General features: G+C 41.3%; 2 protein-coding genes across 3 annotated transcripts in view; one reads left to right on the top strand and one right to left on the bottom strand.

Annotated features, from left to right (window-relative positions):
* The window catches only part of PRPF40A (pre-mRNA processing factor 40 homolog A), a 56873-nt gene extending 51375 nt beyond the window's left edge, over positions 1–5498 (bottom strand). The window contains exons 1-2 of the mRNA XM_061608768.1: positions 4528–5498; positions 1871–2008 (exon numbers count right to left, since the gene is read on the bottom strand). Of these exons, the coding sequence (XP_061464752.1) occupies positions 1871–2008; positions 4528–4905 (516 nt within the window). The 5' untranslated portion in view covers positions 4906–5498. The remainder of the gene's footprint in view (positions 1–1870; positions 2009–4527) is intronic.
* Positions 5423–15589, top strand: ARL6IP6 (ADP ribosylation factor like GTPase 6 interacting protein 6). 2 transcript variants are annotated; one of them, XM_061608770.1, is made up of 4 exons: positions 5423–5981; positions 7986–8039; positions 11389–11428; positions 12941–15589. In XM_061608770.1, the coding sequence occupies exons 1-4, from the start codon at positions 5672–5674 to the stop codon at positions 13032–13034; spliced, it is 498 nt and encodes a 165-aa protein (XP_061464754.1). In that variant the 5' UTR covers positions 5423–5671; the 3' UTR covers positions 13035–15589. The 2 variants fall into 2 exon arrangements, with proteins under 2 accessions (XP_061464754.1, XP_061464753.1); XM_061608769.1 differs by having other exon boundaries at positions 5434–5981; positions 11296–11428.
* Positions 15590–15802: the final 213 nt, after the last annotated feature.

The raw sequence follows: 15802 nt of genomic DNA, 5'->3' as shown, positions 1-15802 counted from the left end.
CCATTCCCATGTATCTTCAGGGAGCATCAGGTTACTGCTCCCTCTTACCTTCCATCTTGTGTGGAGGGAGAGGTATTTGGTAGGGCTACTGCTCCACCCTCAATCCACAAGGTTTTCTTGGAAGCGTGAGGAAGAGAAGAAAGAATGGGAGTGGCCCTCCCATTCCCCACCATCCTGTAGAAGCAGGAGAAGAAAGGAGTCTTGCCCCACTGCTGCTTCCAAATAATTGTGTTCCACGCAAGAGATGCTCCCTAAAAACTTCTATCCAGGTAGCTTTAGAAACAAAGGATTCAGAGATGCCAAATTCATAGCCTCCAGGCCACAAGTTGCATGCTAGCCACATAACACAAACCACCGGTACTTGATAAATAAAGTTTGTGTTGACCCAGGTGAGCCACAAAATGTCAAGGTTTATCAAACATCTGATGGGCCACTACACACGGTTATACAGCCTATTAACTGCTTTAACTACTTTGGGATAGCCTTAATTTTCTGGAATATGCATAAAATCAGGATCTCAGGATAGGAGAAGGTACATTCTAACATCAACAGGAACAAACCTATTTAAATTTAAGGGTAAAGATCCAGCGGAATATGATGAAACACTGTGGGTACATTCCCAGTGGAACAGTGGCTATTTCCCCCCAAAGCCACTGGGTGAGAGGTTACAAACATCCACCAACTGTTCCAATAATAAACAAATAAAAGTTCACTGGAGGAAGGACTTGGGAGTTTAAATGGATGGATACCTGCACTCAAACAAGCTCCCTTTATTCTGGATTCCAGACCATATCCTGACCTATTTTTAAAAAACTTTGCTTGTCTAAATTTCTAAAAATTCATCTCTAAAAAATCCACTAGAAGATTCTTAAATTATTTATGATGAAAATTTAACACAAATAGCCAAGGGAAAGTTGGTCAAAAAGCTAAGCTGTAGAACAAAGTTTTTCTATTAAAAACCACCTCTGAAAGTCAGCAACTGGACAAAACAGCTCTCACTGCCAAAATTTCTTGGCATGTCTTTCTTTTTCATCTTTTATTCTTGTTTAAGCTACACCACAATCATATGAACTAAAAAATGCTACTCTCTTCATAATCTGGAAGGATGCCAGCCACCTACCTGACCTGCTAACTGCATGCTAGGACAGAGTTCCTTTTATTCACCATAAACTAGGACATCAGGGAAGAAATGGAAGCTGCTGGCATTAGTGGCAAGACTGAACAGGCATCTGGCACTAACAACTGGGGGGAATGCTCTAACTATAGGCAAAAGTGGGATTTCTCCCTATGATGGGGAAGGTCTTTTTATCACAGAAACAAATGCCTGACAGAGGTTATTCTTTCTGATTCTTCTGGATAACCATGGAAGATGCAAAAAAAGTGCTACAACTACTACAAATGAGGGGGAAAGTAAAGCAAAGATAGAAAGGGCCCAACTGCTTACTGGCCATACCTCTCAGGCATTCTAGAGCAACATGAGATGCTCTTCATTCTGAGAATTTAAGGACTAAAACCCCATCTCTTCACAGCAACTAACTGTGAATATTCAGCAACTCCTGTAAAAGGCATTACTGTACTGAGGTTTTCTCTTCTTTATGACCTATCGACTACATAAATTCAAACATGCCACAACTGTTACACAGAAGTAATTTGTTTACTTGCAAGAGAACTTTCAATTCAATGAAGTCAAGAACATGAATTTTTACAAAGAAGAAAATATAGTTAAAAAAACTGCAGTGATGTGAAGCTCAGAGTAACTGCCAAATCCTACCGAGCTATGGAAAATGTTAAAATGGATTTAAATTAATGCTTCAAAAATGTAATTCAATTTTAAGAAGCTATTTAACACAAATCACTGAAGCCAACTTACCTGCCCCATTTGTGGCCCTCCCATTGGAGGCATCATTTGAGGCATCATTCCATGAGAGGCTGGAGGCATATTGGGCGGCCTTTGGCCCATAGGATGCATTCCCATGGGAGGGTAGTGAGGCATACCCGGATGTCCCATCTGAAAAGCAATATTCATGGTAGTTCAATATTCCAAAAGTTCAAAAACACAAACAGTGGTACCACTATGGAAATAATGTATCTGGGTTCATCAGGTCAATTGTCTGCTACCATGAAGTTATTGCTTCATGTTTGTTACAATGAAATTATCAGGACCATCAGTGTATTTTCCAAACTTTCTAACATGAAAGTAGGTAAGTTCTCTCAAATGATAACATTAAAATGCACTAGTTCTTAATACCTTCCATAAAGTAGCTTCTATAAGCACAAATGCAAACCCTAAACTTTTGACTCTCTGTAGCATTGATCTATACAATAAATCATAATGCAGTAAGTGTCCTGCATGAAAAAGCATCAAGGACCATTATTATGTATGTATTCCTCTCTCAACTGTATTAGAGACTTAATATAGGGCCCCAAAATTGGGTACACTGGGTGAGATCTAAAAATCTCTTCCATGAATAGGACTTCTCCAACTTATAAAAAAAGATTCTTATTCAATATAGACCTCCACAAATGAAAGTGGGAGAGGATTTTCTCCAATTTCCTGTTCCAACAGCTCCCGGGTTTTGCAGAGGGTCCTGAAACCCTACAGAGCAAGTTTTCATGTGGGCACAGAGCATTGGGGGAAATCAGGGGAAACTGCTTTCATTCACAGAAATCTTCACTGAATCAAAATCTCTTTCCATTATATCTAACCAAGTATTTTCCCCCAATCCTCTAGACTTTTATATATTTGTTATGAATTTACATTTCTTTATAACGCTGAAGGATTTTAGAAGGCTTAAGAACTGGCTCAGCCTCAATAAAAACAGAAATAGCTGCCTAATTAACAGATGAGAATGTCCTGAAAATGTCACATTTAGAGCTGTTTCTGAAAATCATCCTTAAGCCCTACTCCTCATATTACAATTGAAGGAAATGGTCCCTGCACTGAAGTAGTGCATGGCGAGTCAAGATGCTGAATGCCTCTCACTCCCAGTCATATATAGGATAAGGACTGCATGATTGGCTGAATTGGTTTTTAAACTTCCTAAGAAAATTCAACAAGCAATGTTTTAAAAACTAAAATAGAAATAAATGCCACAATTCAAAACAACAAATTATTGGACTACTTCCCACATTGTTTTTCTAAGATGTGTTAAGTGTATCTACCCAAACCTGGCGTACATCATTTGAGGCCCTTCGTGTGGCCCATCCAAGAGAGGTAAAAAGGGTGGCAATACAACCAGTCATTTCAGTGGTAGCTCCCTGACTGTGGAATGCCATCCCCCAGAGAGATCTGTCTGGTGTCATCTCTATCAATCTCTGGGTGCCAGGTGAAGACATTTTTATTCACCCAGGCATTTTTGCTCCTAATTGGTATTCACTTTTTATCTGGGTGGGATAGAATGTGTCCTTTTTTATGTTATTGTTGGATGACGACTTTTAGTTAATAATGAATTTGGTTGGGCTTTAAAAAAACTCTGATGCATTTTAAGTGTTATAATACATGCTTTTAAAAACTAAGTAGGTTTGAGACAAACCTTTTTATACTAAGTGACAAATAATAATAATAATAATAATACCTAAAAATGTAAAAAAAATTATGTTAAACACCTAGATTTGCTGCAGTGTAATATTTGAAACTGTCTTAACAACCATGAATGCATTATTTTTAACCTATACAAAACTGAGCACTGCCAGCTGCCCAAATGTATCACATCACCATTTATCATGAATATAGGCAACTCCTTGCTTCATCTTCCAACTCCTAGAGGACCAGTCAGTAAAGGAGAAAGTGAGGCACTTGCCATCACAACCCCATTCTCCCTCATGTAATTATCTTCACACTGAACACTTAAACAGAGCTCAAAAGTCTAACCATTCTTCATATAAATAGATATTCAGTTAAAGAGTTTGTTCCAAAATATCCATTTTCTACCTTGGAGGTTTAATGCCAGGTTTATTCAATGTCACCAAGCAAAAAATAACTTTTCTTCTCATCTCATGAGTACACATTGCACCTACTTATTTGACAAACGCAAGGTTATCAAAGTCTATATCTACCACTAAAGTTTATGCATTACCTAACAAGCAGCTTGTTAGCAGCTAACTTCTCCAAAATTTGCACCTCAGGACACCAGCATACTGACTTTGGACATGATGTGCTTGGGAGACCACATCAGGACAATTATGCTTGCTCACAAAAAACGTCAGTTACAAGAAACTAAGTAAGTTAAAAGCATCCGCGGCACTTTTTTGAAGATTCTGTGTATAGTATTGAAATACACAAGGTTGATTAAAGCGGGCTGCAAGGTACCCAGGATTTCTTACAACCAACGCCTCTCCCACCCACCCCCGCCAATATTTCTTGCAGGTTAGGGCTTAGATCAGAAGCGCTCGCTAATTTTCGCCCTCAAGAATTTGAGATAACTCTGAAAGTACGGAGAATGAATGCGTGAAGACTAACACCACGCGGGCGCCTACAGCCTTACACCAGGGCCAGCGACGAAAACAATTTACCAACCCTTCACTCACCATAAGGGCCTCTCGGCCCATACCGCCTCCGCCGCCTGGTCGCATCGAAGGATTGAGGAGGCTCCCGCCTCCTCCTCCTCCACACCTGCCCATCAGCCTGCCCCTGAGCGGCTGGCGAGAGTTAGGGCCGAAGGGCAAGAGGGGCTCGGGCTCCCCTCGAGGCGGGAGGAGAGGAGCCAAGAGACTGACGGGCTTCCCGGGCGGCCAATCCGGGCGGCCTCCCATGCGGGCGCTCTTAGGCGACTGTTCCGGGCCAGGGCCCCCCACGGGGCGCACTCCCTCGCCGGGGTTGAGCTGCATGAGGGGAGGCGGCTTGGGCAGGGAGAAAGAGAGCGGTTGAGTGGAGGCCGCGGCGGCCGCCGAGTCCCCACCTGACATCACCTCCCCCTGGCCGGGCCCGGCGAGCCTCCTCTTCCGGCTCTACGCGAAACCGTTAGCGGAAAAGCGAACGGGAGGAAGGGGGCCTACCCTGCAGGGCAAGGGGAAAGAAAGGGGCTCGTCGAAAGTCAGGCTCACCGACCTGTGAGGACCAGCGCGCGGCCCGACGAGGATGGCTGGAAGGGGAGGCTCGCGGAAGAAAAGAACAAAAACTCACACGGGGGGGAGGAGAGCAGGGGGAAGGAGCGAGGTCCTCCTCCCCCTCCTCCACTGAGCGGGAGGCTAAAAAAGAAAAGAAAAAGCGCGTGGGTCAAACTTCATCAAACGGAAGGGCCTGAGGAGGATTGGAAAATATAGAGGCAAAAGGGGGACGCGCGCGCAAAGGACACTGGGAAAACTGGCTCCCGCGAGCGGAGATTGGGGGCGGGGCTACGGAAACCCAAGAGGTACCAAAACTAAATGGGGGGGCGGGGAGAAAGAGAACGAAGCAGCGGGCGCCTTCATTCAAACGCCACGCGCGTTCTCGTTTGTTTCCTTTAAGAGACCATAGTAGCATAGGAAGCACAGCCACTCAGGTCATCCGTTGGGTGAGGGCGGGTTCTGACTTTTCTTGCCTCTCGGCCAGTTCTTCCGGCGTCAGTGCCCTTTGGTCCCTCCCCTCTGACTAGAAACACTTCCGGTGGGGGCGGGAGCGGAAGAACTTTCAAAGTCGTTTCGGCTTGGTCTGTTGGGGATTTTCCTCCCTTTGCGTACGCGAGAGAAACTCATGGCAGTGTATTATAGGAGCGCCACGGTTAGTTACGGCCACGCGGGCGCCAGTACTCCTTGGCCGCCGGAGCGACGGGAGCTGGCGCGAGATCTCCAGGCGGACCTGGACGAAGGGGGCGACGAAAGCGACTTGCTAGGTGACTTTGGAAGAAGTTATGAAGGAGCCTCCGTTTCCCGGGCTAGCCTTGCCTCCTTGCCGGACGGGATAGTGCGCCGGTGGCCTAGCAGAGCGTGTTCTGTCCTCTGCTGCCTTTTAACCATGTCCTTACTGGCTTTCCTGCTGGCCATCGCTTGTCTGGTACTGAGAGGTGAGAAAGGGCGCGTGGTAAGGCGGGGCGGGGGGAAGAGGTTCACCGTGTTTCATGGTCGGGTGAGATTCATGTTCATAAAGGAATAAAAGGTAACAGGAGAGAAGAGAAGAAACGGAAATCTCTTGGTGCATGGGATATTAATAAATTCTAACGATAATAATAACCATGATGACAACAATTTAATAGGCGTAGTGTGTTCCATATAAAAACTTGGTTTAAGGGCCCCGGAACGCAGAACACTCTTTATGTGCACTTTTTTTGCGGAGAAACTAATTAGAGAGCGCAACCCAGAGCGTGCTCCTGTGGAAATCTGAAATGCCTTGCCCTACTAGTGACACTTGCAAGTAGAAGTTTCCACACGTTTATCTCATAAGAAGAAGCCTGGTGGATCCAGCATCCTGTTTTATGGTAAGCCAGGAAGCAGAACCGGAGGGCAACCACATTCTCCCCACTTGAGTTTCCCAATAACTGGTGTTAAGTTTGATGGGATAGGCTGGCCCCTGAAGACTCCCAGACAAATAATCATAAGTAGTTTAATGTATAGCTGTTTAGAAATGTAGCGAGTTCCTGCTGTCAATCAAAAGAGAATTAATGCCCATGCACTGTTGCTTTTTTATTTTTCTGTATTCTGCCCCTACTTGCCATTTAAGTTTTTAGTCTTCATTGTGAAAAAAGCTAGTATGTGTCATTGTGTACTTCATCCGGCTTTAATTTTTCATGTGTGGTGTGGCCACAAGAGCTGGGACCGCTACATCAGCTGCAACAAAAATGAATTCTTAATGAATAAATTGTTGTTGAAATTCTGGCAATATAAGTGAGGCATGCCATATCTCCTATCTCCCTCCATAACTGCTTAGTTTTTCTGTTCCAGAAAGGTTTGCAAAGTCTCAAGGAGTTTGTACATACTCATAACATAGTGTAACCTTACTAAGATGCAGTGAATTATAAATCTAAAAGTTACTGAGAAGGATGTAAAATCATCTGTACTTAACACATTAAGAATGGAGCCTTGGTTGTATTTTTCTGATTTCCAAGTTTTAAGCTTGTACAATGCAGGCACATTTCAAGGAAAACAGATGTGCATGAGAGCATAGTAAATTTGAACACTTTTCCAGAGGACAGTTGCGTTATGGTTATGTGTGTGCATTTCAGTTGCAGTGGGATACATACATGTATGCACATCTCATCATGTGCTGGTAGTCTGCTGTGGTTCAGAATTTTTCATAACATGCTCTTTTTTTTACACAATCCATGTATGTATAATTACCAACAGGAATTGCCTGTATCAAGGGCAAAACAGCAAGAACTGCCAGTGACATTGTATCTTTAAAAACTTGTGTTTGCTTTTCCCTCCCTCTGCCCGGGGCCATCCTAGAACTGCTGCCCTGGACTCCTTTTAAGTAAACAAATAAATTTTGTATCTAAATTTCCTGAAGCTTAGCAGTTTGTATTTTGTTCACTGTACCAGTTAGAGAGAGAGTGTGTGTGTTTTGTATTGTGTAAAACAGTGATAGCAAATAAGTATGAGTGTGTTGGCAGGAAACCCATACAAAGCAGGTAGAGAACTGAAACACTGCTCACAATAGAAATATCTGACCACTTATTCCACAGAGCATTTAAAACAGTACATTTATTGGGGCTGATTCAGTCCCATTGAAGCAAGTAAGTCTGTATTTGTCTGGCAGTGTTGAAAGCCAGAGTGATACTTTGGAGTGCAAATTGCTTGTTATTGTTGCATATCTTGTAATGGAATTTTCCATATTACAGCAATCAGTCATACAACTGAGCTGTCCTAGAATCACAACAGATGGGTGTGTTTTAGTGACACACTGTAACAGAAAATTTGAATCCCAACTGTTTTTTATCCAACAGAATGATTATCTCATGAGGCGGACAACAAAATGCTTGGGTATGCCACCTACAGGAGAACTGCTATAAAACAACTTTCCCTCTATAACTGCTTTGAGCTATAGTTTCATTGTTGGCTATTTCTGCCTACAGATTTGCGATCTGAAAAAGGGAAGACTGATGAGAATATAGAAACAAGCATTTTAGGTAAAGTTCTTATGCCACTTCATTATGAAAACTTGACTAGGGTTTGTTTATTGGTTAACTGACATCCTGCATTCTTATATCAGTGTATGTTAAAAATTAATGTATACAGGACCTTTTTATCCTTTTTAATGGCTGAAATGTTTCCAATAATAGTATGATCATCTTGTGTTTCCTTGGGTACTAGCATCAGTTGCATTCCTCATACAAAAATAATTTTAAGCTTGCTTACTCTTGTAAATTTAAGGGTAAAGCAAATGTCATGAAATTGACATGAAATTGATGTGAAATTGAGGAAGCATCCAAACTAGGAAATATAGTAGTAATGGGTGACTTGAACTACCATAGACTGGCCGCATATGTGTTCCAGTCATGACAAAGAAGCAAAGTTTCTAGATATTCTAAATGACTGTTCCCTAGACCAGTTGGTCATGGAACCGACCAGAGGGACGGCAACCCTGGACTTAATCCTCAGTGGGGACCGGGACCTGGTGCAAGATGTAAGTGTTGTTGAACCGATTGGGAGCAGTGACCACAGTGCTATTAAATTAAACATACATGTAAATGGCCAATTGCCAAGAAAATCCAACACGGTCACATTTGACTTCAAAAGAGGAAACTTCACAAAAATGAGGGGATTGGTAAAAAGAAAGCTGAAAAACAAAGTCCAGAGGGTCACATCACTCAAAAATGCTTGGAAGTTGTTTAAAAACACTATATTAGAAGCTCAACTGGAGTGCATACTGCAGATCAGAAAAGGTACCACCAGGGCCAAGAAGATGCCAGCATGGTTAACGAGCAAAGTCAAGGAAGCTCTTAGAGGCAAAAAGTCTTCCTTCAGAAAATGGAAGTCTTGTCTGAATGAAGAAAATAAAAAGGAACACAAACTGACAAAAGAAATGCAAGAAGACAATAAGGGATGCTAAAAAAGAATTTGAGGAGCACATTGCTAAGAACATAAAAACCAACAACAAAAAATTCTATAAATACATTCAAAGCAGGAGACCATCTAGGGAGGCGAATGAACCCTTGGATGTTAAGGGAGTCAAAGGTGTACTAAAGAACGATAAGGAGATTGCAGAGAAGCTAAATGAATTCTTTGCATCTGTCTTCACAGTGAAAGATATAGGGCAGATCCCTGAACCTGAACTAACATTTGCAGGAAGGGATTCTGAGGAACTGAGACAAATAGTGGTAACGAGAGAGGAAGTTCTAGGCTTAATGGACAATATAAAAACTGACAAATCACCGGGCCCGGATGGCATCCACCCAAGAGTTCTCAAAGAACTCAGATGTGAAATTGCTGATCTGCTAACTAAAATATGTAACTTGTCCCTCGGGTCCTCCTCCGTGCCTGAGGACTGGAAAGTGGCAAATGTAACACCAATATTCAAAAAGGGATCCAGAGGGGATCCCGGAAATTACAGGCCAGTTAGCTTAACTTCTGTCCCTGGAAAACTGGTAGAAAGTATTATTAAAGCTAGATTAACTAAGCACATAGAAGAACAAGCCTTGCTGAAGCAGAGCCAGCATGGCTTCTGCAAGGGGAAGTCTTGTCTCAGTAATCTATTAGAATTCTTTGAGAGTGTCAACAAGCATATAGATAGAGGTGATCCAGTGGACATAGTGTACTTAGACTTTCAAAAAGCGTTTGACAAGGTACCTTGTCATGGAATAAGAGGAGAGGTCCTCTTGTGGATAAGGAATTGGTTGAGAAGCAGAAAGCAGAGAGTAGGAATAAACGGACAGTTCTCCCAATGGAGGGCTGTAGAAAGTGGAGTCCCTCAAGGATCGGTATTGGGACCTGTACTTTTCAACTTGTTCATTAATGACCTAGAATTAGGAGTGAGCAGTGAAATGGCCAAGTTTGCTGACGACACTAAATTGTTCAGGGTTGTTAAAACAAAGAAGGATTGCGAAGAGCTCCAAAAAGATCTCTCCAAACTGAGTGAATGGGCAGAAAAATGGCAAATGCAATTCAATATAAACAAGTGTAAAATTGTGCATATTGGAGCAAAAAATCTTAATTTCACATATACGCTCATGGGGTCTGAACTGGCGGTGACTGACCAGGAGAGAGACCTTGGGGTTGTAGTGGACAGCACGATGAAAGTGTCGACCAAGTGTGCGGCAGCTGTGAAAAAGGCAAATTCCATGCTAGCGATAATTAGGAAAGGTATTGAAAATAAAACAGCCAATATCATAATGCCATTGTATAAATCTATGGTGCGGCCGCATTTGGAATACTGTGTACAGTTCTGGTCGCCTCATCTCAAAAAGGATATTATAGAGTTGGAAAAGGTTCAGAAGAGGGCAACCAGAATGATCAAGGGGATGGAGCGACTCCCTTACGAGGAAAGGTTGCAGCATTTGGGGCTTTTTAGTTGAGAAAAGGCGGGTCAGAGGAAACATGATAGAAGTGTATAAAATTATGCATGGCATTGAGAAAGTGGATAGAGAAAAGTTCTTCTCCCTCTCTCATAATACTAGAACTCGTGGACATTCAAAGAAGATGAATGTTGGAGGATTCAGGACAGACAAAAGGAAGTACTTCTTTACTCAGCGCATAGTTAAACTATGGAATTTGCTCCCACAAGATTCAGTAATGGCCACCAGCTTGGATGGCTTTAAAAGAAGATTAGACAAATTCATGGAGGACAGGGCTATCAATGGCTACTAGCCATGATGGCTGTGCTGTGCCACCCTAGTCAGAGGCAGCATGCTTCTGAAAACCAGTTGCTGGAAGCCTCAGGAGGGGAGAGTGTTCTTGCACTCGGGTCCTGCTTGCGGGCTTCCCCCAGGCACCTGGTTGGCCACTGTGAGAACAGGATGCTGGACTAGATGGGCCACTGGCCTGATCCAGCAGGCTCTTCTTATGTTCTTATGTCACAATAATGTGTGAATGAGTGATCTGTTGCTGGGCTTTGTGTGGTATTCCACTCATTGACTTTCTCCATTTGAAATGGATGGTTACTTTCCATAGACCATACACAAAAGTGCTACTTCAGTGCTAACAGTAATGAAAACTACAATATTATGCACACTTAAATGCAAGCAAGCTCCACTCAACTCAATATATTTCATTCTGAGTAAACATCCAAAGGACTTGATTGTAAGTGTAATTCTATTTAGCTAGTTAATACCTGTTTACTTTCTTTATTCTGAACTTGGGGAGAACTTTTCTGGCGTCTCTCCTGTGTCCTAATTAAAATTGTATTTCAAGCTTTTCCTGTTTAAATTGTGTTTTTCTTCCCTTAAGGATTTTGGAGTCTTCTTGTTCTATCCTTAATGAGTGGGCTGTCATGTTGCAGTTTTTCATGGACAGTAACCTATTTTGATTCTTTTGAACCAGGAATGTTTCCTCCTACTCCCCTCTCACCTGCACGGTTCAAGTGAGTGCTTTTTTTAATAATACTGATGTATGACTGGATTTTGAGCTTAGCAAACCACCAGAAGCAATGCAAATTACATATTAATCTTCACACAGTCTACTACCACCAGGACCGAGTCCAAGGTGATTAGTTAGAGTAACATGATTCTATGTGTTTAGAAGTTGAATAGTAGCATAAATTGTTACAGTTTTCAGGATGTAAAATATGTTTATTTTGTTATGTTCTATGTTAAGGGCAGTTTTGTAACCTTGCATTTATAAATTATACTAAAAGAGTTCTTTCTAAGGCTTTTTCTGAAATAGTTTTGCAATATGGCCAGCAGGGTGTGTGCTAACATAAGTTTTCATATTCTACAGTAAACTCATTTTACTTTAGTGTTCCTGAAACAGGATTCAGAAAGAATTAAATCCATGGTCTGTGACAGAATACAGTGAACTATATTTTTGTCAAATTTCCAGTATTTATTGCTTTCTATATGAATAATGTTTTATGTGTATTCCCAGCTCTACGTATATTCTTGCTTTCCATGAGAGTATTACTGAGGAGAACTGCTGATGTGTTTAGGTTCCTTCATGCTTTCTATTGTGTTAATTAAAAGATAACTGTCAGCAACTGGGCTTTGAATAGGGCTAGAGAGTTTATCTTAATTTTTATCTTTTCCTCCTACTTAGCCCACAGCATTTGCTATCTTTCCCTTATTCCTATAATTGCTACTAATTATCAGGCCTCAAGAAACTAGGTATTCATAGACTTCCAATATAAGGCATCCCCTTTTAATTTGTTCTTTTAAAATAACAAATGCTGACGCTCTGTTAAGAGTTCTTTGTAAAGCCTAAATGGCTTTATCATATTATGTACACGACTTAGAAATTCTGAATATTAACAGTATATGAATACCTGAAATAAATAAATATACTTAGGCTTGTATCCAGTGCCATGCACAAAGGGATGTTACCCTCTGTCCTCCTCCCTGAACCCTCCAGAACAGATCTAGGAGGTGCTTGGGGGAGGGGAGGAAAGGGCAAGAAAGTCCTGTCGCACAAACAGAAATCCTTGTGCTGATAGAATACTTACTTAGCTCTGCATTAGATATAAGCCTATTTGATTCCTTGATTTAGCAGCTGTGGATTTTTATGCTTTCTAGATAGTCTAAGAGTAAAGATACCTAGCTGTTCTTGTATGGCAAATAATATGCAGAACAGATTTTAAGAATTTGTGTAGGAATGAAAAGATATTTGTCCACAAAAAAAATTGTGTTGACAAATGAAACAGTTTGGGTATTTATACAGGGCAGTTATGAAAAAAATAATTTCAACTTATCTGTATAAAGTGTGATTAACGTTGTGATTAACAATAATTGAACCTGTGGTTGGAATGACATTTACTATATTCAGTCTGCTGAATGGTTTTCCTTTAATATTTCAAAGCTTAGTAGGTTTTAGTAAGTTTTTCATTGTTTAACTCTTAATGTTCCTGTATATTTACTAACTCAATTTCTGATTTTCTTCTCAGGCGAATGACCGGGCACTCTTTTCACATGGGCTATAGTATGGCCATACTGAATGGAATAGTGGCAGCTCTCACCATAGTATGGTGTCTCCTTTAGTTTGTACTGAAAACTTTCTCATAGTGTGACAACTTAATTGCCTCCACATAATGAGCCATTCATGTTTACTATGAAGTTCACCTCAATAAACACCATTGTCACATGCTTTCTCCAAACTGATGCCAGCAGCTAGAGGCAATGCTAAGACAAGCCAAATGGTGGAGACAGATGAGTAAGGAAAGTTGATGTATCCAAAATGCTGTATGGCGTTATTGCCAAAGGGCAGCACTTTCAGACAGACTTCACGTGGCAACCACTTTATGAGAATCAGCTCAGGATCATTGCCGACAAAATATTCAAGATGTCATTGGATTAATGCTGAGTGCCTTTTAGTCATACTTTGCAATGATCATGCTACATGCATAACAACAAAACTGAGTATGTGTGTGTCTGAGTAAGTCATACCCAGGAAAGATCCTTTGGAAATGACTACTTTAAATTAATTGAATTCAGTGGGGCTACTCAGAATATGACTTAGGTAGATGCAACCTTTAGACTTATATTCTATCCGAAGTGACAGGAGGGTAAAGTGCAAACATTTACGTCTCAAGATAACTCAGAGATTGAACTAGAAAGGATCAATTGTTAGGTATCTTTTACTTTTTACATGTTTTGGGTGATCAAGGCTCATTTCACAAGGCCCTATCCCTAGGGCCAGTGAAGGGCTAGGACAGCTATGTGTGACGGGCAGGGTTGGAAGAAATCATTTAACTTCTCTCTCACTAATCTCTATCTGCAAATCCCAACTCTCAGTGAGATTGTGTTTCTCTCCCATCTCTCCCCCCCCCAATATTCTGTTGAAGATGAGGGGCCTCCCACTTGATGGGCATCTCAGGGCCATCTGTCAAGCCTGCCAGGTCACTTTGCCACAAACTTTCATAATAATTTTAATAGGAGGGCTTGTAAAAACATTTCAGTTAAAAGTATCTGGAAATTGTACCACTGGCTAGCCAAGGAAGCACTGCTTTAACTTCTACTACCTCTTATAAGTTTGGTCATTATTATAATGTTGCCAATAACGAATTATTCTAACTGTAATGTGTTTTGTCCCTGTTCTCAATAACATTGGCTGCATTTGTATGCAGTGCTAAACTATGGCTTATTGTTGTGTGTGTGTCAACCTCAGACTCATGGGCTCCCTTCTGCTCTGCCCCCGCCCGGTGCAGCCATAAGGAGGAGATCAGGAACTTTTGCTTGTTTCAATTAAATGTTGGGTTGGTTCTGACAATCATATGTTTGCTTAATAAATTTAGTGTGCATACAGTCCCTTCACAGCGTGGGCAAAAAAACCCCAGGAACTCTTCAGTTAAATTGCATTTCCCATTTCATCTGAACTGGGAAACAGTTTAGAAATAAGCCAGAATATGAAACCAATGACAAACCATGGATTCATAGCCTGGCTTGTTCCAAAGCCATTAACTACAGTTGGTTAGGATAAAATCCACTTGTACAAAGGGAGGAGCAAAGGAATTATATGCATGTCCAAAAGACATTCGTATCTCAGTTTATTTTCCTTATGCAGCTATTATATTCAAATTTGCAGAGACTTGTTAATTATCAGTCGTTCTTTAAATCATAGTTAAGATTAACCATAGGTCCATGGTAAGGCACGTAAAACCAGAGTTACTGGAAAGTGGAAGTGAAATCTTCCCATCTTCTCACAGTAACAGTAGGGGAGAGGCGAGCACCCAACCCTGAGGCTCTAGCATGTCATTCTGAACCATAGCTTTAACCCTGCATCCAAAAAAGATCTGTATATTTTGCTTCTTGTGCTCGTGAAAGAGCAGGGCCATTCTTTAATAGGTTACTATACAATATATATTGTATTAAAGTAAGTACCAGGGTAACTAATTAAAATATGAGAAATAATGTACCATGCTGATGAGTTCAACAGCTGATCAATTGGAAGTATGCAAATAGATAAATAACAAGTGACTACATTTTTAAATGTATGGCTTCTACCCAAAGAACTGTATACATACTGTCACTTTCCTTCTGTAGATCATTGCACCCTCCCCAGCAAAATACATTTCTGAGGTTTAGGGGCCCTTTGGAATGTAGTGTGATCCAGTGTTGGGAGGCTGAATTCAGGAGGTTAGGGGGGCAACACATGCATCCATTCAGATCACTTCGGGTTGTATCCAATGCTGTGCCAGTAAGGTTCCGCTGGTGCAATGGGTCTTTCCTCCTGTGCACCTGCAAAATCTGCTCTGAAGAGTCCCCCAATGTTCAAGAGCAGACTTTGAGGGCACACAAGGGGCCGGAGGGGACAGGAGAGGAAGAGGAAAATCTGTTGCATGTATGAAAGTCCCTTGCACCATTCTGGAGCTGCAGCATTGGATACAACCCTTTAGATCCAAGCCTACTGTAAGTCTTTAAAAACACATGCTCATTTTAAATATAAGATATAACAATTGAGTGGTTCAATTTTAAATTGATATTTGTACTTAACTCATTGTGTCCATGCAATATATTTTGCCTTATTACATAAAAATATATTACATAAAAGCACTGTAAATTGTTTACTGCCAATAAATAATTTTGTTCATAATCAATGGTGTTTGATAATTTATTCTGTTGGTATACTACTAAATTTCTTCACAAATAACTGCAAATTTGCAGCCTCATCCATGGTGTTCCTTTCCCCCTCTTGAATGAGACTGCTGACTTGTAACTTTTCACTTTGGCCATCCCTGTGTATGTATAGTTCTAAGTAGATCCCTGAACCTGAACTAACATTTGCAGGAAGGGATTCTGAGGAACTGAGA

The sequence above is a fragment of the Rhineura floridana genome, chromosome 2, assembly GCF_030035675.1.
Source record: "Rhineura floridana isolate rRhiFlo1 chromosome 2, rRhiFlo1.hap2, whole genome shotgun sequence".
Taxonomy (NCBI): domain Eukaryota; kingdom Metazoa; phylum Chordata; class Lepidosauria; order Squamata; family Rhineuridae; genus Rhineura; species Rhineura floridana.
The sequence above is the reverse complement of the archived record's forward strand: the minus strand, read 5'-3'. Positions and strand labels throughout refer to the sequence as shown.